At 38.9% G+C, this 26654-nt stretch overlaps 2 protein-coding genes across 2 annotated transcripts in view; one reads left to right on the forward strand and one right to left on the reverse strand.

Annotated features, from left to right (window-relative positions):
• RAD51B (RAD51 paralog B) overlaps positions 1-18393 on the reverse strand; it is a 568552-nt gene extending 550159 nt beyond the window's left edge. The window contains exons 1-4 of the mRNA XM_039240745.1: positions 18346-18393; positions 14799-14910; positions 12999-13112; positions 7657-7773 (exon numbers count right to left, since the gene is read on the reverse strand). Of these exons, the coding sequence (XP_039096676.1) occupies positions 7657-7773; positions 12999-13112; positions 14799-14910; positions 18346-18359 (357 nt within the window). The 5' untranslated portion in view covers positions 18360-18393. The remainder of the gene's footprint in view (positions 1-7656; positions 7774-12998; positions 13113-14798; positions 14911-18345) is intronic.
• Positions 18394-19646: 1253 nt separating this feature from the next.
• Positions 19647-26654, forward strand: part of ZFYVE26 (zinc finger FYVE-type containing 26) — a 67711-nt gene continuing 60703 nt past the window's right edge. Inside the window, exons 1-3 of the mRNA XM_039240732.1 lie at positions 19647-19685; positions 20173-20449; positions 22116-22194. Coding sequence (XP_039096663.1) covers positions 20256-20449; positions 22116-22194 — 273 coding nt within the window. The 5' untranslated portion in view covers positions 19647-19685; positions 20173-20255. The remainder of the gene's footprint in view (positions 19686-20172; positions 20450-22115; positions 22195-26654) is intronic.

The raw sequence follows: 26654 nt of genomic DNA on the forward strand, positions 1-26654 counted from the left end.
TCTGGGATAGAATAGTCACTTCCAAACAAAACTGCCCCACTCTCAAGGGGGACACCTGGTCTCCTTAAATCATGAACAAAGCACAGAAATGCGTTAGGAAATACAAAAAATGTAAAAATGTGCTACATCCTTTCTTAGTATTTAGAGCAAGGATCTGGGTATAATCATCCCTCTTAAATATTGTGAAGATTTGGCAGCGCTTCACAGGTTTACTCTTCCAGAGGTACTCTTGAACGAAGATATGCAGACGTTACAGCTCTTTTTGTTGACGGAGGTTTGGACCAGCTCTCAGGATTATAATATGAAAACACCTTTTTTGGTGATCCTTTTAAATACGACATAAATTTTACTGAATCACATTAGCATCTTTATTAGGTCTTCTCAGCAGGGGTGATCTTGACCCCAAGGGTGAAACCTACCCTTGATGGGATGGGAGGGGGGGGATTTTATGCTTTTTACGTATAAATCACAGACATACACAAAGCATAAATAGGTATACAGTATATCTATGGCATTAAAATCTCATGGGAAAGGAAGACTTCATTAGAAAAGGAAATGTCTAAAAAGCTCCTTAGGGGAGAAAATGAAAAAGAGGGAAACACTGATTCAATCTACATTATCCCCTATGAGAAGGCTCCATATGATTTGACCTCCACATAATGTAAACTTTTAATCTTTAAATTTCAAACATATCTTTACTACCAATAGTCAGTAATAACAGATGCAGAATTGTCTGCTTATAAACTCCACAAGTAAGGAGTTTGATGTTCTCAGGGAATGGGACAAAGCCCTGTATGTAGTTCGGTTCCATCCGTGATTCAGCAGTGTTGGTTTCTCTTTGATTTCTCCTCTGCGGCTTCTGCTTTTGGCATAAGTAGTGCTTCTCTAGTCCCACTTGGTGCTATAACTGCATATACACAGATTCAGTGAAGTTCACAGAAATCAAAACTGGGGATAAAGAAATTAGGGAATTCTGAAGTTAGAGTTAGGAAAGAGCAGCTATAAAAATGCCAGCAGAATGTTTCCAGACTTATTCTTACTCCCTCAATCATCTCCAGGCCTCATCTAAGTTTACTCTACCAGTTACCTTACCTCTGTCTCACCTCCACCAGATCTACCTTCTACCTGATATCCACAACTCTAGGTTTGACCTTTTAACCAGAAACAAAGATTGTGCAATGCAATTAGACACCTCCGTAGGTACCATACTAGTTCTCTATTGCTATGTAACAAATTACCACAAACTTCACAGCCTGAAACAACACTGGTTTCTTATCTCACACCTCTGTAGGTTAGCAGTCAGTCCAGACAGGCTTGCCTGGGCTCTCTGCTCAGTCTCACAAAACCAAAATCAAGTTGTCAGCTGAGTGAAATCTACTACACTGCAGTTGTGGGTCTGAGCTTCCTGCTTCGTTACTGGCTGTCATCAGAGGGCTACTCACTGCTTCTAGAGGCCAACTACATCCCTTCTCACATGGCCTCTTCTATGTTCATGTTTTGAATCTTTCTGATTTCTCCCTCTTCTTTAGTCAGAGAAAGCTCAGTTTTCAAGGGTCCATGGAAGCAGATCATGATAATCTCCCTCTCTTAAAGCCAATTGTGTCATATTAACATACCACAATAATGGGAATAATAGCTCATCATATTCACAGGTTCCAGGGATTACAACAGAGCATCTTTGGAAGGCCATTTTAGAAATTCTACCTATCACAAAGTCTATGAGAATGGAGTGGTAATAATTTAAAGTTTTTTAAAACTTAGACACACACACACACACACACACACACACACAAATATAAACACAACATAGTGATAGCCAGGCTCTAAGAAGGATCCAAAGATCTCACTCTGGTATTCACGCCCTTCTAGTCCCCTCCCACACTGTAACAGGTGTATCTGTGTGAGAGAATACAAGAGAAGTAATGCTATGTAACTTCCAAAGCTGCTACATCATAAAGACATTGTCATTTCTACTCTGTTCTCTAAGATCACTTACTCTAGAGAAAGTCAACTGCCATGTCATAAAGACAGTCAAGCAGTCTTGTGGAGAAGTCCAGGTGGCCAATAACTGAGCCTTCCTGCCAACAGACAGGACCAACTTCCCAGCCACACAAGTGAGCCATCTTGGAAGCATCTCCTACAACCCCAGTCAGGTTTTCAGATGACTGCAGCCTTGTCAGCACCTTGACTGTAATCTCATGAGACCATAACCAGAAAACTGGCTAATATGCTTCTGAAATCCTGACTCATAGAAACTGAGAGATAATAAATATTTCCTATTGTTTCTAGTCACTAAACTTTGGAATGATTTGTTAAACAGCAATATATTACAAATTCATAAGTATACAATATAGATATAAAAATATTAGAGATATATAACTTTAAAAATATAAAAGAAAAAGAAACTCCTAAGATGAAAGAATCACTGATGTTCATTAATAAAAGATCAATTAAGTAGAAATACCATATTCTTTGAATTACTATTTCAATAATTTTAATGGCATACAAATGAAAATAAATACTGTACCTCAGAATAGCAATAACATTAAAAATTTCTGAAGTTTGTCTCATTCCAAGATTCAAGGAGAGAGTATAGCAGGAGGGGTGCCTGTTCATGATCTCATGAGCCCCACATTGGGTTCTCCGCTGTCAACGCAGATCTAGCTTGGATCCTCTGCCTCCCTCTGTCTCTGCACCTCCCCCGCTTGTTCTTTCTCTTTCTCATTCTCTTTCTCAAAAACAAAAAAATTTTTTAAAAACATCATGCTATATGAAAGAAACCGAACACAAAAGACTACAAATCATATGACTCCACTTAAATGAAATGTTTAGAAAAGGGAAATATATACACAGAAAATTGATCAGTGGGTGCCCAGAACTGAGAAATGGAAGCAGGAATTACTGGTACATATGCATGAGGGAAATTTTTAGAATGACAGAAATGTTCTAATGGGATTGTGGTGATTATTTACTATAAAGTTAGCAAATTAGTTGAATTATACAATTTAAAATGGTTGAATTTTTAAAGCATTTAAATTGTGCCTTAATAAAACTTTTCTTTAAAATAATCAAACGATGGGTGCCTGACTGGCTCTTTTGGTAGAGCGTGAGATTCTTGATCTTAGGGTTATAAATTCAAGCCTCACACTGGGTATAGAGATTACCTTAAAAAAATAAAATAGAGTAACCAAATGATTTATGAAAAGATATTCACGGCACCTGGGTGGCTTAGTCAATCCAACTCTTGGTTTCAGCTCAGGTCATGATCTCAGTTTCATGAGTTCAAGCCCCAAGTCGGGCTCTACACTATCAGCACAGAGCCTGCTTGAGGTCCTCTGTCTCCCTCTCTCTATCCCTCCCCCACTAGTGCTGTTTCTGTCTCTCTCAAAATAAATAAACTTTTAACAAAAGGTATTCAAGCTGTTAGTAATCAGGAAAATGAAAACTAAGATCATAGATGCCAAAGATGGGCATAAGTTAAAAAGTCTGATAATATCAAGGCAAGAAGATATGGAGCAAGAAGAATTCCTACACATCGCTGGTAGGAATGTAAACAGGTACAACCATTTTTCCTGATTCTGCAAAGTTACATTATACACATACCCTATTACCAGGAAATCACTCCAACACAGATAACTTGACAGGGGCCAGATATTAAATATTTTAGGTTTTGCAGATCATGAGATCCTTGTCACTACTAATTCAACTCTGCTTTCTATCATGCAAACAGTCACAGACAAAACATAAACAAATGAGCATAGCTGTGTTACAATAAAACTTTATTTATAAAAACGAACATCAAGCTAGATTTGATTGCTGCACAGTAGTTTACCAATTCCTGCCCTAGAGAAATACCTGTACATGCAATCCAGGAGACATGTATAACAATTTTCATAGGACTTATTTATATTAGCATCAAACTGTAAACAACCCAAACGTTCACTAAAAGGAAAAAGATAAATAAATTGTGGCTTATTTTCAAAATGGAATATAATACATTATATCTTATATAATACTCTTGTGAAATTATACTCTTGCTACCTGAAATAACACGGGTATTATCTTAGAAAACACTATTAGGCAGCACCTGGGTGGCTCAGTCGGTTAAGCATCAGACTTCAGGGTTTGAGCCTCACGTCGGGCTCTGTACTGACAGCTCAGAACCCAGAGCCTGCTTCAAATTCTGTGTCTCCCTCTCTCTCTGCCCCTCCCCAGCTGGCACTCTGTCTCTCTCTCTCTCTCTCTCTCTCTCAAAATAAACATTTAAAAAAAATTTTTTAAACACTATTAGATGAATAAAGTAATTCATAGGTGATAGGATTTAATCACAGACATGATTTATTAGAGCTCAAAAATTAGCAAAACTAAATAAGATATTTTTATATCTCATATTTAAGCACACAGCCAGTAAAAGAAAACTATAAGGAAAAAAGTATAGGAACAGTAAAAACTCAAGATAAAGATTACATGTCAACAGAAGGCCAAAGACAGGATCAGGAGGGAGCCCACAGTTAGCTTCAATAGTGTCAGTATTGTTCTGGTTCTTATTAAGTCATAAGGTCCTAAGGCTTCATAACTTACACATGCAGGATTATTTAATTCTATATGCATAAAATACACATTAAAATTTTGTTAATAAAAGCTAAATAGAAATACTCTGTACTAAGTGAAAAAAAATCCCAAAATAACTGAAGAGGCTACCTGTAACTGAAACAGAAAGTACAGAATTTGCCACTAAAAAGCAGAAAATTTATGCTCCAAGTCAGCCAAGTTGATCATGACAAAATGCTTTTAACTACCACTTGGATTCAGAAAGAATTAACAAACAATAGAACTCCCCTATGACCCAGCAATAGCACTGCTAGGAATTTACCCAAGGGATATAGGAGTGCTGATGCATAGGGGCACATGTACCCCAATGTTCATAGCACTCTCAACAATAGCCAAAACATGGAAAGAGCCTAAGTGTCCATCAACAGACGAATAGATCAAGAAGATGTGGTTTATCTATACGATGGAATACTGCATGGCAATGAGAAAGAATGAAATCTGGCCATGTGCACCAACATGGATGGGCCTTGAGGGTGTTATGCTGAGCAAAATAAATCAGGCAGAGAAGGACAAATACCATATGTTTGCACATATAGGAGGATTAGGAGGAACTTAACAGAGGACCGTGGGGGAGAAGAAGGGGGGAAATAGTGGGGGAGAGGGAGAGAGGCAAACCATAAGAGACTCTTGAATGCTGAGAACAAACTGAGGACTGGTGGGTGTGGTGGGGGAGGGGGGAGATGTGCACGGAGGAGGGCACTTGTGGGGATGAGCACTGGGTGTTATATGGAAACCAACTTGACAATAAACTATTTGTAAAAAAATAAAATAAAATAAAAAGTTAATTGCAAAAAAAAAAACCCAGAAAGAATTAACAAAAACCAAGTGAAAATGCATTAAAAATTATTCTAAAGCTTAAAAAATAAAAAGTACCTGTGGGTTAATCTTTCTTAAGTTCAGTTTTTGCTATTTAGGATGTTTATAACTGTGGAATAGTATTGTTATAAACTCATTTGAGCAGAGGTCCAGCTGTAGTGCACAGATTAGGTACAATAGGATTATGGTACCATCTGGTGGCAGGACCCTGCAACAGCAGGTTCTTTCTTTTCCTTTTTTTTTCTTAAAGATTCACCCACTCACCAGTTATCTAATAGGCATCTACCAAGCATAACACATTGTTTTAATGTTTTTATTATTTATTTTTGAGAGAGAAAGAGAGACAAAGCATGAGTGGAGGAGCGACAGAGAGAGAAGGAAACAGAATCTGAAGCTGACTCCAGGCTCTGAGCTATCAGCACAGAGCCCAACACTGGGCTCGAACTCAAGACTATGAGACCATAACCTGAGCTGAAGTCGGATGCTTAACCAACTGAGCCACCCAGGTGCCCCCCACATACACATTTTTAAATCTTTCTCAGAAGATAGGGCATAAAATAAGGTATAGTATCTAAAACAGAGTCCCATCTTAATTTTAAAAATCTACAGTTAAATTTATGACTATCAGAACGTTAAGAGTCTGCTCTTGCCTAGAAGTTTGTGTAAAGTATCTAGGCCCCTAGAACTCTCAGACAAGAAGTTCCTCTGGAACATTCTGGCAAGTCCATCAAGTCATCACACCAGGACCAGTAAGCACGCCAATGCAGCTTGCAAGTAAAAGAACTGTTGTGGTTTTTGAAAGTCTGCAATCGCACTATGGAAAACTTAGAGTTTCCTCAAAAAAATTAAAAATAGATCCACATACAACTCAACAATTTCACTTCTGGATATATACCCAAAGGAAATAAAAACAGCATTTCATCAAGATATCTGTACCCCAATGTTTATCACAGTAATATTGAGTATTCTCAATAGCCAAGATACAAAAACAACCTAAATGCCCACTAACAGATTAATGGATTAAAAGTGTGGCATATATACACAATGGAATATTATTCAGCCATGAGGAAGGAAGATATCCTCCCATTTGCAACAACATGGATAGACCCTGAGCACATTATACAAGTGACATAAATCAGACAGAGAAAGAAACATACTATATATCAATTACATGTGGAATCTAAAATAGTTAAACCTGTTAAAAAACAGAGTAAACTGATGGTTAACAGGGGGCAGGGGTGGGAAGACAAGAGTGATGGTGTTTAAGGGCACAAACTTATAATTAGTAAATAACCCATAGAGATCTAATGCACAATATAATGAATAGACAATACCACTGTACTATAATTATGTAATGTTGTAAATACTACTATATCAGCAGATTATAACATATAAATGTATATGTTAAAGTAATACGATGAAAACCTTAAACTTACACAATGTTACATGTCAACCTTTTTCAATTAAAAAAAAGTCCTCGAATTCTTGACACCACTTCTTTCAAAAGGTAGAGTCAAATTTCTCTTTCCTTGAACATGAGTTGTACTTAATGACTTGCTTCTAAGGAAGAAAATGTGGCAGATGTTTACGATGTGTAACTGCCACAGCTAAATCATCAAAGGCATCGCCACTTCTACCTTGCCTCTTTTGGGTTACTCACGTTAGGGGAAGTCAGCCATCATGGAATGAGGAACTCACGCAGCCTATGGAGAGCCCACTTAGAGAGGAACTGTGTCCTGCCAACAACCACCATCAACTTCCCAATCATGTGAGTGAGTCCTCTTGAAAACATTCTCCAACCCCACCAAGACTTCGAGATACCACATCCTTCACCAATATCTACGAGCTAAGCCACTCCCAAATCAACAGAAATAATAAAAGTTAACTATTGTTTTAAGCCACTTAGTTTTGAAGTAATTTGTTCTGCAACAAGACATAACTAACACCACAACATATCACAGAACCAAATTTTTTCTACAACAGAAACTAACAGCTCACTTCAGTTTAATACTCATCATTTTCTAAGTTGAAGAAACAGCAACCTAAGGAGACTTCCGGTGGTCAGCAAGGATTGTTCTGAACATCGTAGTTTTGCAAAGCAACTGTACTAGGTACTGAGTGAAGAACCATGCCCTTGAGGTACAAAATAATTTGTTTTTTCAACTAAACTTTTTCCCCTGGCTCTGAAGGTTATAGGTTTGTGGGAGGTTTGGAAAGTTTGTCCTTTACCTCTGTGAGAGATCCACAAGCCACTCCACCATGCAGGGCTTCATCCAACGCAGAAAGAGTCGTGGCTAAGACCACTGGAGAGAGAGAGGCAGATGTTTGCATCTTTAACCCATAAGCCTAAACAAGAAAAAGAAAAAATCTTTTCAATATCCATGTTTATTTGAAAACAGAAACCAAATCCAAACTTCAATTTCTAGCAGCTGGAACCCAAATCCTCTTTTTTCCTCAAACTTTTATTTGTGAATCAAATATTCAATCCATGTCCAGAAACAGTGCTAGACTATGGGGATATGACAGAATAGACAGGACCCCTGCCCTCACAGTACATAGTCACCCAGCAATTGAAGCCAGGACTGGAAACTAGACAGTTACAATACAGTTATTAGAGATATTGTAACAGAAAAGGAGAAATACAGGGACAGTAGACCTGATCTAGATTTTGTGATGTAGGAAGACTTCATGCGAAAACTGGATGTCTGAGCTAAATTGTGAAATAGCTGTTAAGCAAAGGAAAGGTGCATATTCCTGTCAAAGAGACAGAACATACAAAAAAAGGGAAAAATGGGAATAAAAACTACAAAAAAATAAAGAGTTCATTTAGAGTGGTTGAAAGATGGGAATATGGTCACAATGGGGCAAGTGATGAGGCTGGATAAATAAGAAGCAGGAGCCAAATCATGAAAAAGCCTTGTTAAAGTCTGGAGTCAATACTGGGAGCAACAAGGAATGGCAGGTTCATTATCATTTCAAACTAAGGTTGGTCTGTGAAGAATAGTTGAAGGTAGATATGGAAGGCTGAGAAGTCGACCCCCAAAAGATATCCACATCAAATCCCTGGAAACTGTGAATGTTACCTTATTTTGAAAAAGGGCCTTTACAGATGTGATTAATGTGACTTCATACCCAGCAATGTTTAAGAATGCTTGCTCTGCAATTTCTAACAATAAAAATTACTAGTATTTTATTAAATTGCCCAAATAAACTGTGGTCAAGCCATAAAACTATAACCATTCATTCATTCTACAGACACTGAGTACCTACTGCACACCTTATACTATGATAAACTCTGGGAATTGATAATAAGCCAACAGTTTCTAATGACCTAAAGTTTAAAATTTAATAAATTTATGTATCAAATTCAAGGCTCTTCTGCTTCTGTGAGGATGTATGAAGACCAGCATATTAATACTTATGAGTCCTAAATGTGCCAACTCCTGTGTAATCTTACCTATTAAATTGTTAGATCAGTTAAACCATGGATAATCACATTTCTCTAAGGTTATATTCAGGTATATTTAAAAAAAAAAAAGCTACAGAAAAAAGTCATGTGGTATGCACCTGATTTAGAAACTGTCTCCAATATTGTCTACAATCTATCATCAGGCAACACTGGTGGACTTGGGGACACTTTATCAAACATGTAAAGGCAGCCAAATCTGTCAACATTAAAGTATTTCCCTTGCAACGTAAGTGCACTAATCACTACAATAGGTGTAGTAACACAAAGACTAAAATGAACAAACAAAATAAGACTTCAGAAATGATAGTATGTATATAAATGAAACAAAAATGAGTATTTTAGTATGACACTTCACCTGTTTTTCTTCTACTTTGGTGGCTGCTTCTTCTTCTTAGACTTCTCATTATCTAATCTTAAAATGTGGGCTTCATTCAGGTCTTGGTCTTGAATATGCTTATCTCATTACCATATTTACAGTGATGACTCCCAAATGCGTGCTTTTACTACAGAGCTCTCTTTTACACTCCAGGTCCCTATATTAACAACCTGTCTGCATCTTCACTTGATGTTTCACAAGCAACTCACATTTGACAAGTACTAAATTAAGTTCATGGTCTGCCTCCCTCAAGCCTGATACTCTTCCAACATTCCTTATCTCAGGAACTGGTACTACCCAGTTTCCTAAAGCAAAAATCATGGAATCATCTGTCACTTTCTTGTACCTCACCACCCACAGCCAAACAATCACCAGTCCTCCTCACTGTACCTCCTAAATATCTCTCATCATAACTGACATTATGCCATCTGGGTCAACACCATACTAACAATCCATGTCACAATCACTTTCTCTTTAGAATATAGGAATAGATACCTAACTGGTCTTCATGAATATTTCCCTGCTCCTTTTCAATCACTTGTCTATGTTCAAGACTGAGTTTTTAAAAATATATATTAGATTATACCCTTTTATGACTTCTCATTGCCTGCAGAATAAAGTCCAAAATCCTTTACATGGTCTGCAGGCCCCACGATCTGACTCTTGCTTACTTCTCTGACTTCACCTCTGAGGTCACTCTGTTCCTCACTGCTGTGCTCCATGCACACCTGCTGATTTTACTGCCATGCAAGCATATGCTCTCTCTCTTCACAGGGTCTTTACATTTCCTGCTTCCACTGCCTGCAAACTCCTCTCTGCTCACGTCCTTTCCCAACTTGGCCTGTCTCTCCCCTATCTAACCTTCAGGTTTCAGCCAAAGTGTCGCTTCCTTGGAGGAGCCCTTCCTGACCCCTAAACTAAGTAAAGTTCCCTGTTATTAAGTTTCAGAGCTTTTTGTAATTTTCCTTCATAGGACTTAGCATGACTAAACTAATTATTTATGTAGTCATGTGTTTAATGTCTGACTTCTCCCATGAGACTGTAAGCTGCATGAGGAACATTACCATGCTCACTATAATATCCTCATGCCTGGCACTCAATAAATACTAAAGAAATACATAAATGAACAAAAAAATCTTCTCTGGAAAAACAAACGGAGGCTAAGCCAATGTTTAACACAAGACTCAAATCTAAAGAATGCTACAAGAGTGAATGCACAACAAAGGGAAATGATGGCTTCCTGAGGTGGCATTTGGAATGGCATTGATACTGCAGCTAAAGTGGTGATGCAAGTGGAGCCTACAGGTGAATTTCCTCCACATGCTCTATTATTTAATTCTCTAACTAAATATGCCGTAGGTATCAACCGAACACATAGAATGACATACATCAAATTAAAACACTTTGTTGGTGCTCTACAACCTTCAAAATAGTAATAAGTTAATTTAAACCTGGTCCCAGAATCATCATTTACTATTTTAGCTTACTTCTCCCATAAAATAAAGTGGGCTACTCAAAGCTCCGAGGTCAATGACAAAGCTAAGACAGTGCCAATTCCTAACTCTAATTCAAATTCTCCTTCTGACTACTCTGGCTTTGAGGTATTTTCTTAGATCACAAGCTAAATCTGAACAATAGAAAATATTTTTATCTATTCATTAATTTCAGAAGTTTCAAATGACACTAACATCCCTTCCTTCCTACCTCATAGAATTGAACTCCACTTTATTGCTCCGTGGTGACTAAATTTCGATATAAGATAGTAAGGTAAGTGATCTACAATCCACCTAAATAAATACATTTGCAAAGCACTTAACAGATTTCTAGGTACTCTTATTCTGGGAAAAGAGGGTCTTTTCTACCATGCACTAAACCTACATTTTGAAAAGCTAAAGTTATGAGACAGAAAGTATGAAATAATAGTACTTGATGAGAATTTGTTATAAAAAGACTTTTAACTTTCCCAAGAGTGAGAAAAGTTTTTAAGTAGTATATATTCAATCAATAAGCAATATAAATCCAATATGCGTATTTTATGACACAGGCTGATGATAATAAAAGTTGGTATTACAAAGACAGGAGCATTCTAAAATTAGGAGTGTATTATAATTTAACCGTGAAGTCCACAAATCCTACCCAAACAAACAAAAGACAAAGATGACCTTTTGAAACATCAATATCAGCTACAGGGAAAAACTGTTGCCTTCTCATTCCCATATTTAGGAACTGTCTCCCATGAGCTTATAAACGACATAAATTTTTTGCATATATTTTCATTAAAGGACTAGTTCTACGGTATAAGAGTCAATATTTCTTTTAAATATTTATCCATCCATTTTTGAGAGAGAGAGAGTGAGAGAGAAAGAGAGAAGCAGAGAGAGAAGGAAACACAGAATCCCAGCCAGGCTTCCTGGTGATAGTGCCCACGAACTATGAGACCTGAGCCGAAATTAGGAGTTGGATGTTTAGCCGAGTGAGCCACCTAGGAACCCCAAGAGTCAATCTTTTTTTCAAAACATTTATTTATTTTTGAGACAGAGAGACAGAGCATGACTGGGGGAGGGAGAGAGAGAGTAGAGAGGGAGACACAAAATCCAAAGCAGGCTTCAGGCTCTGAGCTGTCAGCACAGAGCCCAAAGTAGGGCTTGAACTCACAGAATGCAAGATCATGACCTAACCAAAATTGGACATCAACCAACTGAGCCACCTAGGTGCCCCAAGAGTCAATATTTTTGAGGCATTCACATGAAACAATGCTCAGCATCACTCACCATCAGGGAAATAAACCACACTGAGATACCACTTCACGTCGGTCAGAGTGGCTAAAATGAACAAATCAGGAGACTATATAGATGCTGGCAAGGATGTTGAGAAACAGGGACCCTCCTTCACTGTTGGTGGGAATGTAAACTGGTACAGCCCTTCTGGAAAACAGTGTGGAGGTTCCTCAAAAAATTAACAGTAGAACTCCCCTATGACCCAACAATAGCTCTACTAGGAATTTACCCAAGGGATACAGGAGTGCTGAACCATAGGGGCACATGTACCTCAATGTTCATAGCAGAACTTTCAACAATAGCCAAATCATGGAAAGAGCCTAAATGTCCATCAACTGACGAATGGATGGAGAAGATGCGGTTTATCTATACAATGGAATACTACATGGCAATGAGAAAGAATGAAATCTGGCCATTTGTAGCAACATGGATGGAACTTGAGGGTGTTAATGCTGAGCGAAATAAGTCAGGCAGAGAAAGACAGATACTGTATGTTTTCACTTATAAGTGGATCAGGAGAAACTTAATAGATGACCATGGGGGAGGAGAAGGGGAAAAAGTAGTTGGGGAGAGGAAAGGAGACAAACCATGAGAGACTCTTGAATACTGAGAACAAACTGAGGACTGATGGGAGTGGGGGCGGGGGGAGGGGGTTGATGGGCATGGAGGAGGGCATTTGTTGGGATGAGCACTGGGTGTTATATGGAAACCAAATTGAAAATAAACTATGAAAAAAAAAAATAAACATAATGTCCTTTGGAAAAAAAATAATAAAATAAAATAAATTAAAGTTAAAAACTTTTTTTAAAACTTTTTTTGAGGTGTTCATATCTATTTTTGCTTTTGCCTCATCCCCCAAAAAACATTTGAAATGAGATAAAGGATAACCTCAAAATAAAAGTCATAATCAACACATAATAAATATATATATATATATATGTATATATACCGTTTGCATCTGTGGGGCACAGGCTCTGCTGACCATACAAAGAAGTTCATGGACACCTCGATAACTAAGGCCAGTCATCTTCATAAGTTCCAATGGCGAAAGACATAAAAAGTCCTAGAGAGACATAAAAAGAATATTTTAAACATATATGTGCAACAAAGATACTGGAATTAAAAGGAAACTTTCAATGGACACTGCTCATAATTTATTGCAGATTGAAGATTTCTATATTCCTTATAGTATGTCTCCTTACACATGCCTTAACTAAAAGATATGATGCCATAATCTTATCTTCTAATTCTCTAATTTAGTTAGTATATACCAGAGGACACACCAAGTAACATCACATAGCAGCAGCCTCCAACCCAGGTATATATGAGCACTGCCCTGAGCTGCAGTTCGGGCATAAACAAATACCCAGAAAGTGTCAGGTTGAAATGAGTTTCTTACTGAGCTATGAGACCATTCAGAAAAAGTATTTAATAGAGACAATAAAACTGACTATGGAATGAAATGTTAAATCTCATACTTTTAAGAATATTTCCAAGTATGAACATGAGGGTTATTAAATGTATAATAGAGGAACCAAAAATACCACTAACACACAAAGCAGTTTTTTTAAATTGCTGTATGCTCTGAGAAAATCTGTCTTATTAAGGATTAAATCCTAATACAAAACGTTAAATCTAGGGGCACCTGGGTGGCTCAGTCAGTTAAGCATCTGACTTCAGCCCAGGTCATGATCACATGGTTTGTGAGTTCAAGCCCCATATTGGGATCTCTACTGTCAGCACAGAGCCCACTTCGGATCATCTGTCCCCTCTCTCACTGCCCCTCCCCTCCTTTCTCTTTCAAAAATAAACAAAAATTAAAAACAAACAAACACGTTAAATCTTTTTTAACCTCCTAAGAAGGATCTGTTTCACTACTGTGCTTAAAAATGCAACATCTGCTCTATACATTTCTCCTATTACACTGATAAGAAAATGATTCTATTAATTTTTCTTGCTTGCAGGAGACATTATCCATTTTGAATATTATCTCTTCATTTGAGTCCTATTTCTCATATAACTGCAAAATTTCTTGCAAGTGGATGAAACTTCTCTAGAATCCCAAATAAATAGCATGAATATACTTCACATTATGCTATAAGCATTCTCCACTGACCCAAAATCCAAAAATATAGGAATTTGGGTAAAAGAAATCACATTTGGAAATACAACCTAAGTGACCTGTTATTTTATTTTATTTTATTTTTGAAAGAGAGAGAGAATCTTAAGCAGGCTTCATACCCAGCACCAAGCCCCATGGAAGCCCAATGTGGGGCTCATTCTCAAGACAGAAAAATCATGATCTGAACCAAAATCAAGAGTTATGACTGACTGAGCCACCCAGGCAAGTAGCCTCTTATTTTAAAACAGCCCATGCAGGGGCGCCTGGGTGGCTCAGTCGGTTAAGCGTCCGACTTCAGCTCAGGTCATGATCTCATGATTCATGGGTTCAAGCCCCGCGTTGGGCTCTGTGCTGACAGCTAGCTCAGAGCCTGGAGCCTGCTTCAGATTCTGTATCTCTCTCTCTCTGACCCTCCACTGCTCACGCTGTCTCTCTCTCTCTCTCACAAATAAAAAAAAAAAAAACAACTGTTTTTTTAATGTTAAATAGCCTATGGAGAAGCACTATCATTCATATTTTTTAGAAAGTTAAATTATCACATTTCAGGTTTACTTAGGAGTTATTAAGGTATATTTAAGATTAACTGTACTCAAAGTTTCTCAGTGAGAAAAAGTAAATAAATTTTACCTGACAGGTAACAATTTGATGTCTGTTTAGACGGTCACATAGCTCTTGCGACAAGCCCACTCTTCTGAGTTTCTTGCTACCCATGCTTTCAAGATGCAGCAGAAAGAGAACCCTGAAAAGCATTAGAAAATACCATAAGCAATAGTAGACAGGCGCCCCTGTGTGGCTCAGTCAGTTAAGCGTCCGACTTCGGCTCAGGTCATGATCTCACAGTCCGTAGGTTCAAGCCCCATATCAGGCTCTGTGTTGGCAGTTCAGAGCCTGGAGCCTGCTTCAGATTCTGTGTCTCCCTCTCTCTCTGCCTCTCCCCTGCTCTCACTCGGTCTCTGTCTCTCAAAATAAAATAAAGACATTAAAAAAAATTTTTTTAAAGCAATAGTAGAAAGGCTATCAAAACACACTACAATATAAAAAATTCTTCAAGCTTCTTCATATGCAAACGAAATGCATAGTATTTAAAATATTATTGATAAAATAAAGGCTATAGAATCTTTCTAAATGTCTGTCAAACATGCACACAAAGAAACAAGACAACATAAGAATGTGCATTTCACACAATTCTTTTATATTTACTACATGAATATAAAGATACCACTTCACATTTGTATAGCATGTTAGGGTTTTCAATGTATTCATAAATTTTATTTGGATGTATAATTAACTTTCAAGGAATATTTCCAAGCAGCACTCCTTAGGAAGTCTTTACTGTCCAGACACCTAGGTGGCTCAATCAGTTAGCATTTGACGCTTGATTCTGACACCGGTCACGATCCCACAATTCGGGAGATAGAGCCCTCTCGGGCTCTGCACTGTAAGTGTGGAGCGTGCTTAGGATTCTCTCTCTCTCACTCTCTCACACTCGGCCCCTCCCATGCTCATGTGCTATATCTCAAAATAAATAAACTTTTAAAAAAATCTTTACTTTCATTGCACTGTAACAATAATAAATTTACTGAGCACCTACTATGTACACCAGGCACTGTTCCAAAGCTTTACATAAATTAACACATTTAATCTTCTCAATAGCCCTATAAGGAAGGTTGATTATTGATCCACTTTCTACATACGAGAACACTAATGCCTAGATGTTAGCTATGCCATTGTCACCAGAAAAAGTAAATGGTGGATCCAGAATTTCAACTCAGGGAGTGACTCTAAGGTTCATCCTCTTAACCAGCATACCCCTACTCCAAGTCCATTATCATATTTAACCTCTCCTTTTTCTGAGGCAAAACAAACCTGCAAATCAAATGAGATATTATTATTTCAGGTCTTACTTACAAACTGAAATAGTTTTTTTTTTTTAATTGTATTAGCTGCTCACATTCCCACATGCAATTAAATTTCACTCTTACTGTTGAACCTCACTAGGACTAAATGAGGCTCATGAAATATTTGCCTTTGGAAAGCTAGAACACAATCACTGTGATTCCTTTCATAACGCATTCAGAGAAGAGGCTGTGCATCTCACTGAGATGACAAGAAATCCTCTGGATAGAATAGAAACAAGAACTCTTCATTGTTCCAGGAGATAAAACAATATCATTAATAGAAAAGGAGTAACACTTTGGAACAAAAATACAGAGGACTGAGACTGTAGACACCTGCCCAAATTTCTACATAAAATCTAAATTCTCTGAATCAAATTAATTCTCTCCTTCCCTCTCTCCCACTTTTTTTCACATTCATGTGCATATGTGCGTGTGCGCTGTCACACACACAATACATCCCTCTCATTTCTCTCAGTGGAAATTTGTACTGATGTTTCCTGAATAGTTTACCAAGTAATATCTGCTATATCACTTCTTAGTGTTTTTATAGATCAGGTAGTTCTGGGGAATAACACCATATAGGCTGATAACATTGAATCAAAAAGAAGAACCGAAACTACCTGGACTTTAACAATCACCAATTCTGCTATCTCAGCCTTCTTACGGCCATTCCCATCATTTGCCTGCACTATTGCATACTGCCTCTTGTTATTCCCTGCACCATAAAAAAACAAACAAACAAACACACACTTATTTGCTCCTTCAGGAGACCCTTCTTAATCACACACTCTGCTGAGCTGCTGAGTTCTGGGGTACAGCAATCATTTAATCATATTCCTTTCCCTTTGAGAACTCAAAGTAAAAGATGAAAAGAGATGTATACACAAATTATTACAGTCACACGATAAGTACTGGCATTGGCATTGGCATTTAAATGTGCTATGGAAGCAGACAGGAAGAAGCACCAAACTGGTCTGCAAAAGTCAGGTCAGTGCCCCAATCCTGCCAGAGGCAGCTACCTAAAACTGTGCTCCAATCTTGTCACTGTCATTCCATGGGACCATTAGAGCACGGGATGAATTCCACACTTCTTAAGATCACATAAAGACCCTTCCTAAACTCGTCTCTTCACTTCCTTCTCCTTCATACATCTGATGGCAAGGCCCAGATCCTGCCCCTCCTGGTGCCTTCAGTTCCTCATCAGTAAAACAAAGGTAATTCAAATACCTCATAGGAATGTAGTGAAGGTTAGAAGATTTGGATGGTGCCTGACACACAGAGTTCAAGGTTAACAACCATTACCATCAGCAATTCCCTCAGCAAAACATTGTTTGTTGCCTCTCCTCATCTGCTCTGCAGCCACAATACTGTATATTGATAGGTTACACAAGCGCCATCCTGACTCCCTGACTTCCCTCCGCAAAACTTGCCCCCAAGTCAATCTCTTTCACTCCAATGTGTTCATCATACATTATACGCATTTGTTGGATAATCTTATTAACATATTATTACAGCGTGCGTGTTTGTTTCTTCCACCAGAGACTGTTAAATTCCAGCTGTGTGTGTGCGTACCCACATGGCCGCACGTGTAATCAAGGCTGAGGAAAGATCGTCTGTCCCGAAGGCTGAAACCTTTCCTCCTCAACAAAGTAAAAATCCTCACGGAAAATGTTCAGTGAAAACTGTAAGCAACGATAATAGCTAATATTTATTGAGCCCTTATTACGTGCCAACTACTGTTCCAAGAGCTTTCGATGTTTGAGCCCATTTTACAGACTAAGGATACTGTGGCATTGAGTTGAAAAACGTGCGTGAAGTCTATCAGCTAGCAAATGGTGGAGTCCGCATTCGAATCTAGACATAGAATTCCAGATTCCACGCTTTAACCACCTCTTCTTCAGTACCACAGAAGGCGAGCAGACCCCAATGTTCCCTTAAGGACGGGCTCCCCCGCCGAGACTCCCAAGAAACCGCAAGTGGGAGAAGAGAGTGGGGCATCAAGAGGCGAAAACGTCACTCTAGAATCCCCTAAAAAGAACTTTTTTCCAGCAAGGAGCACTGTCCCAGCAACCCCCACAAAGGAAGGCCAGAAGCTCCCAGATTTGCGGCGGAGTTCCCGTTAAGATGCCTCAGGCCTAAGGGGGAGTGTACGGGACCAAAGAGAGATTCTCCGCCACCCCGAAAGTAATAACAGAGAGGGGGCCGGAGAGAGAGCAGGAAAAAATGAGCACACCCCATATCCCCACAAATGCCCCCCACACGAAACTTTCCAGTACCGGGTCTGTAGCATCCAACTTTCAAAGTTTCCCCCACCCCTCACAGTTCCCCGCGGAAAGCGCCGCAAAGCAACAACCCAAATGCCGATTGGGTGGTCACTCGGGTGAAATATCCAATCAGAGGTAGGCAGAGTCCCAGGTTGATTCCACTGCTTGCTGGGAATTGTAGTTCACACTACAATAAGTCAATGAATCCGTTTCTCAATATAGTGGTTATCAAAATCCGGAAGAGAAACATCAGCAAGAGGAAAATGAAGCCAGGGAAAACCTTGCTTGGAATTGTCTCTTTTCTTTTTTTGTCACTACATTTAAAAATGCATAATGGACCAAAAAGACATGTTAGTTTTCATTCACCTATAGTAGAAAAGGTCTTGGAGGAGACCTTGGATTTGTTTGGGTTTGCTTTTTTAGGGTTTGCTTTTTTCACCACACTTTGGCGGTGAAATAATTTGGGAAATGCTGAGTGAAATTGCTCAAGCTGAAAACACATAATGGGGAAACGTTAAGAGTCTGTAGTTTAAGAAGCCCATGAAGGAAACCACCGAAGTTTCGGTGTAAAGGGGAACTGTTACTTGGTTTCAGATTACACTATTATTTTGCGAAAAAGCTTTTGCCCACTCTTTGCTCTCATATCTCGAGTGCATACTTCTATCTTATAATTTAGCCTACTGTATCCTAATTACTGACCTGCCCATGTTACTAGACTGTGAACTCGAGGACAAGTTCCGCAATTTATTCAGCCTGAAAAGTAGGGAGGGCCTAGGACATCGTTCAATTAACGGTTGTCGGGTAAATGAGCAAATCAATGGAGTTAGGCAGAAAATGGGAATTAAGAACGCAGGATTCTGCGATGATAACAGAAGCCAAGTGGATAAAATATCAATGGAGGAGTATCCAGGTCTCCTTGCTCTGGGAATCCCCAAGGCCTGGCAAAACACTGTCACTGGCGGGCACTTCGTAAAAGCTGACTTCAAACGCTATGGAGTAAAAGAGATGAAAACAATCAAGGGACACTGATATTTCTGCTACCCGCTCCGCCGAATGCAGAACTGAAAGTATCGAGCGGAGGTGAGGTCAAAACTGAAAGGAATGGTCCTTAGCCAGGTAGCTGGTTGACTCTGCTTGTCCTAGCTTTCTCTAGTCCAAAGAAGTGACGTCACGTGACCCAAACAAATATGGCGCCTTATTTGCATCTTCCCTTCGTTGACCAATAGGAGTAGCCTCTGTCAGTCGTCCCACCCCACCCCGCCCTCCGGCAACCTCCCGAATGGGATCTATCACCTGACTCCGTTCAAACATGGCTGCGCTGGAAGCTCTATTGCTTTGGGTATCAGGAGCAGGTGAGTGTAAGACGCCCCAGAGAAGACCGGGGCGCTCTCCACGACCCCTGTAGGGAGCGTCCCTGCACTCCAATCCCCACTGTCCTCCAGCTCTCACACAGACTCATCTGCGGATCTTCACTCCTCCACCTTAAGTGAGGGCTCAAACTAGGGAGGTTCCTGCTGCGTTTCTCATCCTTAGGGAGGTGACCCACCTGGGCATTTGGAGCCGGACTGGGTCTAAAGTTAAGTGGGGAACATGAAAGTGGATTTATGGGTCTGCGCCCCGAGCTAAATCGACTATTAATATTAATTAAATGTTGGATGTGTGTAGAGAGATGGGATCCACCCCTCGGGGAAAGGTGGAACTTCTCAAAAAGAGATAGTAACACGTCAAATCAAACTTAAAACGATAATTAGGGAAGTAAGTTCCGCTTTTCCCAGCCAGGCTAGTAGTTATTAGTTTGTCTAGATATAGCTCCTTCATTGTGATGTATATTGTTTCTAGGAGGTGCTCCACGAATGAGAAAATTGACAATGTGTTCTGCGTAATTCATCTCTTTCTATCTCCCTGCACTCTGTGCTGGGAAAATGCATCATCCATTTGGAAAAGAGGAAACTGCTTCTCAGAAGCAGCTTTATGGATTTTTCTGTGAGTGCCTTCGCAGAGGAGAATGGGAGCTGGCACAGGCATGTGTACCTCAACTACATGAGGCACAGGGGGATATCCCAAAGAAGGTGGAAGATATACTTCAGGCGCTGGTGGTGTGTCCAGATCAGCTGAGGTAAGGGATCTCTCGTCTTCCCAGGCAGTCACAGGGTGGGAGACACAAGGTCAGTATTTGAGCTCTGGTTACCTAGTCTCTGAAAAATTAGCAGAGGCAGACTGTATTTCATATGCTCTGAAAACTTACATCTATAATACATGTTTATTACTTAATCAATGTTGACTTTAAATTATCATCTGAAACTGCAGTTAATCCTTGCCAGCAAAATGTGCCTGAAACCACCATTTCTTGATTATTATCATAAAAGTAGATGGTCGAACTGCATTGAAAAGCATTTTCTTTGCGTCCAGAAAAGCAAACGCTGCTCCCTTTTTGTTTATGATATAGTAGTTTTAACAAAGGATTAGAAGTTAATTCACTTAAAGTTTTTATTTTGAAATAATTATGTAAATATTAAAAATTATATAAATAAGTTTTACATTCACAAAAAGTGCAACAAAATACAAAGAGTAACCTTCCCCGGCTTCCCCTAATTGCAGTATCTCGTATACCTATTGTACAATATCAAAATCAAGAAACTGACGTTGATACATTACTGTTAACTAGACTACAGACCTTATTCAGTTTTTAGCATTTTTTTAATGTGCATTTGTTTTTATGTGCATAGTTTTGTGCAGTTTTATCCATGTACAGATTATGTAACTACCAGTAAAATCAAAATACAGAACTTTTCCATCACCACAAAAGAATTCCCTCACTTCGTGGGATTACCTCTTTGTATTTTGACCCCTCCTTTTATCCTGGCAACCACTGTTCTCGATCTAAATTTTTAATGAAACTCTTCCTGGCAGTGCTGTTAACAGCTAGTAGTATAACAGTTAAATGTGCTATTTAGTCTTTCCCTCACTTTTCCTTACTTTGGTAGCTATATTATATTGTATTAGTATATAGAGAGTAGAAACTTAAATCATTTTTTCCATTTATTTTTTCCCCTTAAATTTGGGTTCTAGCCAGTTGCTATCTAAATTATGCAAAGAAACCCTTTTACATTCCTGTAACCCTGTTTTTAGCATAGAGTTAATAAATATTTATGAAATTCGTTTTTTTCTTTAAGACTACTTGATTCAGTTTCTTCAAAAATATACTTTAGGGAGCTTTGCTTTTTATGGTTTTCTATATAATGTTATTTTGTTTAAAAATAATAAAGACTAGGGGTGCTTGCATGGCTCAGTCAATTGGGCTCCAACATTGGCTCAGGTCATGATCTCACAGTCCATGAGTTTGAGCCCCACTTCTGGCTCTGTGCTAACAGCCCAGAGCCTGCACTCTGCTTCAGTTTCTGCGTCTCTCTCTCTCTGCCCCTCCCCTGCTAATGCTCTGTCTCTCTCTCAAAAATAAAAACACTTTTAAAAAATTAAATAATAATAATAATAAAGACTAGATAGGGAGGTAGAGGTAGGAAGTAGGGGTGAGACTTTTTTCCCTTTTGTTTTTTTTGGTTTTTTTTTGTTTTTGTTTTTAATGAAATCTAGCACTATTCTGGTTCTAGTTTTATTGATCTATCATATGCACTTGAAAATTTCTCATTAGTACAGTGTCTTGCCTGTTTAGGTTTAAAACAGACTGAGCAGTGAAATCCAAATCTTGGGTTACAAAAAAGAAAAGGTCAATAGAAACTATTTGTTCAGAAATTCTTTTTTTTTTTTTTTTATACATTTTTCAGATGTGGACAAGACATCAACCCTCAAAGATTAGCCTGGGTCTGGCTTCTTGTACTGGAAAAATGGTTCTCCCAGGAAAAGGTAAGCAACTTTATATTTCCAAAGTTTTTCTGAGGCCAAGACTGACTTCCAAGACTTGGAAGTAGTTTTAAGATTTTTTTTCTTATCTGTTACTTCCTTATGAGGTTTGTCATATTATCCTCTCAGTATTTACAGTGAGATGGCTTGAATTTTTATTGCTGTTTCCGTACCTAAATTTATTCATTAATCCACTAACATACATTGGTGACATAATTTTGTTAAATACCACTGTGAGTCTTGTACCTGAACAGAACTTTGCAAAACTCAGTGAAAGTGACAACATAACAAATAAAGTATGAACCTCATAATACTCAAGTAATAGAGAATGGGCTCAGTTGAAACCTGGTTGTTCTTCCAAAAATCTCATTTTAACTAGTCCAGTGCACTGAAAGCTTATAGATTTAAACCTTGTTAATTAATAATTTAATAACCCACATGAATTAAACTAAAAGTTACCAAATAAAAAAACAAAGCGAGCAAATTTAGTGACAGAAACCTTATGTTGAAGTGCTTTTTTAAAAAAAGAAAGATTTCAGGGGCACCTAGGTGGCTTTGTCAGTTGAGCATCCAACTTCGGCTCAGGTCATGACCTCATGATTCAAGAGTTTGAGCACTGCATCAGGCTCTGTGCAGGCAGCTCAGAGCCTGGAGCCTGCTTTGTGAATACTATGTCTCCTCTCTCTGCCCTTCCTAGCTCTCTCACTCACTCTCTCTCTCAAAAATAAACATTAAAAATTTTTTTAAAAAGATTGCCACTAAAAGCCTTTTCAGAAGTATGTGATAATTATCAGAAATTGCTATCCATTAGCGGAATTTCTCTGAGACAATTTTGTATTAAACCCCAGAATTTAAGATTTTGTTTTATCTTTTTATTAATTTTTTTACATTTATTATTATTTTGAGAGAAGAAGAGAGAGAGAGCAAGTGGGAGAGGGGCAGAGAGAGACATAGAAAGAGAGAGAATCTCAAGTAGGCTCTGCACTGACAATACAGGGTTTGAACTCACCAACGACGAGATCATGACCTGAGCCGAAGCCAGACACTTACTCAACTGAGCCACCCAGGTGCCTGTAGACTGTAAGATTTTTTTTTTACTTTTTTTTCATGTTTTATTTATTTCTGAGAAAGAGAAAAACAGCGTGAGCAGGGGAGGGTCAGAGAGAGAGGGAGATACAGAATCTGAAGCAGACTGTAGGCTCTGAGCCAGCTGTCAGCACAGAGCCCGACACGGGGCTCGAACCCACGAACTGTGAGATCATGACCTGAGCCGAAGTCGGACGCTTAACCCACTGAGCCACCCAAACACCCCTAGACTTTAAGATTTTAAAGTGAGGAACTTATGGCCCAGAAGAGAAATGAAGAAACGACTGCCCCAAGGTCATGCCATAAAGTTAGTTGGCAGAACTGAGGCTGGAACCAAGATCTTTTGACTGAATCCCCAGTCTACTGGTTTTTCCATGTGAACATTATTTTTAGCCTTCATGGACATAAAAGCAAGAAACCATAAATTCTGTTTTGTAAATGTCTGTAAGTTAGCCAAATTTTTTTCTTTACTCGCCTCTGCCATCAGAATTAATTTTGCTTTTAGTTCCAGTTTTGCCTGACACTTCTCCACATTGCTGTCAAAAAGTACTAGAAATCACTAATCTAAATGTATTTCTTGTCCAGGCATTTGGAAGTCTAAAAAAAGGAAAATCATAAAAAGACTAGCCAGGAGAGGGAAGAAAGAGAAGCAAAATTAAAAAATAAACCCAGAATGATTAAGTTGGCTATAGTTTCAGATCTACAAGGGAAAACTTGAGTTAAAATATTTAGAGTGTCTTCAGAGAGAAAGAGAAAAAATGTTTATTGTTACTAAAGATCTTTCTAGTCCAAACATGGAATTTATCAAACCAGATGGACTTTCTCCTCACCGAAGGGCATTTGCCTGCTCTATGGCTGCTTTGTTGCCTATTTTCTGTACAGTTGCTCAACCAGACCAGGTGGTTGATTTCACTTCCATGGCTCCTTAGCACAGACTAAGAGTAGTTCTTGTTTTTCTAAACATCAGGACCATTTGGTCCTAAAACTTCCGTGCCCCAGTTATTTAAACAGTTCTGGGAATGGTTTAAACTTTAAGCAAGGACCTCAGAGACTTAACTCTTACAAGGACTAAGATTGCAAATGGGTTCTTAAGAGTAGTTCTGCAAGACCAGTTGCTATCCCAGAGCGGCCTTCATCTTTTAGGGGACTGCTGGCTGCCTCTCCTTTTCTAATCTCCCACCTTCTGTCAAAAGCTTCTTTTATAAATGTTTGTTTATTTTTGAGAGAGCATGAACAGGGGAGGGACAGAGAGAAGGGGACTGCACTGACAGCAGCGAGCCCGATGCAGGGCTCAAACTCAAAAACCAGGAGATGGGGACCTGAGCCAAAGTTGGACACTCAACCGACTAAACCACCCAGGTGTCCCAAGCTTCCTTTTTAATTATTAGGTGAAACAGTGATTCCACTTTTCTTCATCCACTTTTGCCTTCTGCCTTTGTATCCTGCAGTGATTCATCTCTACACGTGGACTTTTCTTCATCCACTTTTGCCTTCTTCCTTTGTATCCTGCAGTGATTTATCTCTACATGTGGAAGCATGTGTGCAAAGATTTAACTGCAGAGATGTTCATCGCCATGCTGCTTCTAATAGAGGAAAACTGGGAACAATTCCCATGTCCACAGTACAGGATTGGTTAATCTGTTTGTAAAATACCATGCTTATTAAAATGATATGGTAAATGAACTTTTGGTGACATGGAAGGACTTTCACACTGTACTCTGTGGAAAAAAAAGAGTTTAGAAAACTATGCATTTGGGATGCATGCATAGAAGTGGTCTAAATGCCCTTAGACCACAGTATTACTAGATTCTCTCTTTCATTGGGAAGATTTGGGGCATGTGTTTTCAGTTGCCTATTTCCATATTTTAATTTTTCTACATTGAATATACCTTGCTTTGATAGTAAGATCTGTGCTTGAAAGATGGAACAAATTCTTCCCTGGTTTAGAAATGTCAATCATTTATGACCCTGCATGTATGTAAAGCAATTTCACCAGCAAAATAATTATAAGCTAATGAGTCTTTAGGATTCTAGATTTTTTTTTTTTTGGTAATGTTTTATTTATTTTTGAGAGAGAGAGAGAGAAATAGACAGCATGAGCAGGAGAGGGTCAGAGAGAGAGGGAGACACAGAATCTGAAGACAAGCTCTAGGCTCCAAGCTGTCAGCACAGAGCCCGACGTGGGGCTCTAACCTACGATCCGTGAGATCATGACCTGAGCCGAAGCCAGACGGTCAACCGACTGAGCCACCCAGGTGCCCCTTTAGGATTCTAGATTAAAGTCTTAATATCTTAACCAGATTTTGTTTTTTTATCAAGGGCCTGCTGTCTGGACATCTTATCTATGCCTTTCTTTTAGTCCTCAATAGAAGCACTTAACCTTTAGCCTTCCAGCTTGAATTTTCCCCACCAACTTCTAATCACTAGCATTATATAAGCATTCAGATGACATAGGTGCAATGACAGAACGATGTGGTAAGAAGAAATAGGATTTTACACCAAGAACACACTAGATCATGTTAGCCTGTGACATGATGAATGGCACTTGAATAGAGTGTGATCTTGTGTTCCAAATCCACCCCCCCACCCTCCCACCCCACACAATCTTGCAGGTGCTTCTTGCTTGAAATAGGAGACTTTACAATAAAATACGACTCCTGGAGGGGTGCCTGGGTGGCTCAGTTGGTTAAATGTCTGACCTCAGCTCAGGTCATGATCTTGCAGTTTGTGAATTGGAGCCCCACATTGGGCTCTGTGCTAACAGTTAGGAGTCTGGAGCCTGCTTTGGATTTTGTGTCTCCCTCTCTCTGCCCCTCCGCAGCTTATGCTCTGTCTCTCTCCCTCTCTCAAAAATAAATAAACATTTTTAAAAATTTAATTAAAGAAAAAATGACTCCTGGAACCTTTAATCAGTCATGTGATTTATAGGTGTCTTTAATTTAAAGCTGTGTTTGTCAAGATTAGTCCTAGATTTTACTCTTATTTGTACTTGTGTCTGGAGAAAGGGAAACTATAATTTTAGTTTTATGAACCAGATAAAGGCAAGTTATTGTGAAACAAGCAGGTCCAGGAAGAGTCAGGGGCTCTCTTTCATACATCAGTCTTCTCTGGTGGCATGTCTCATTAACAAATTATTGATGGGATCACTTTTTCATGCTTGAAATAATTAGAAAATACTTCCTAACTATTTCATCTTTAGTAAAAAATTGTTTTTAGGGGCTCCTGAGTGGCCCAGTCGGTTAAGTACACAACTTCGGCTCAGATCATGATCTCACAGCTCATGAGTTCGAGCCTTGCATCAGGCTCTGTCCTGATAGCTCGGAGCCTGGAGCCTGCCTCAGATTCTGTGTGTGTGTGTGTGTGTGTGTGTGTGTGTG

The sequence above is a fragment of the Hyaena hyaena genome, unplaced genomic scaffold (genome assembly GCF_003009895.1).
Source record: "Hyaena hyaena isolate Hyena2069 unplaced genomic scaffold, ASM300989v1 scaffold_179, whole genome shotgun sequence".
Taxonomy (NCBI): Eukaryota; Metazoa; Chordata; class Mammalia; order Carnivora; family Hyaenidae; genus Hyaena; species Hyaena hyaena.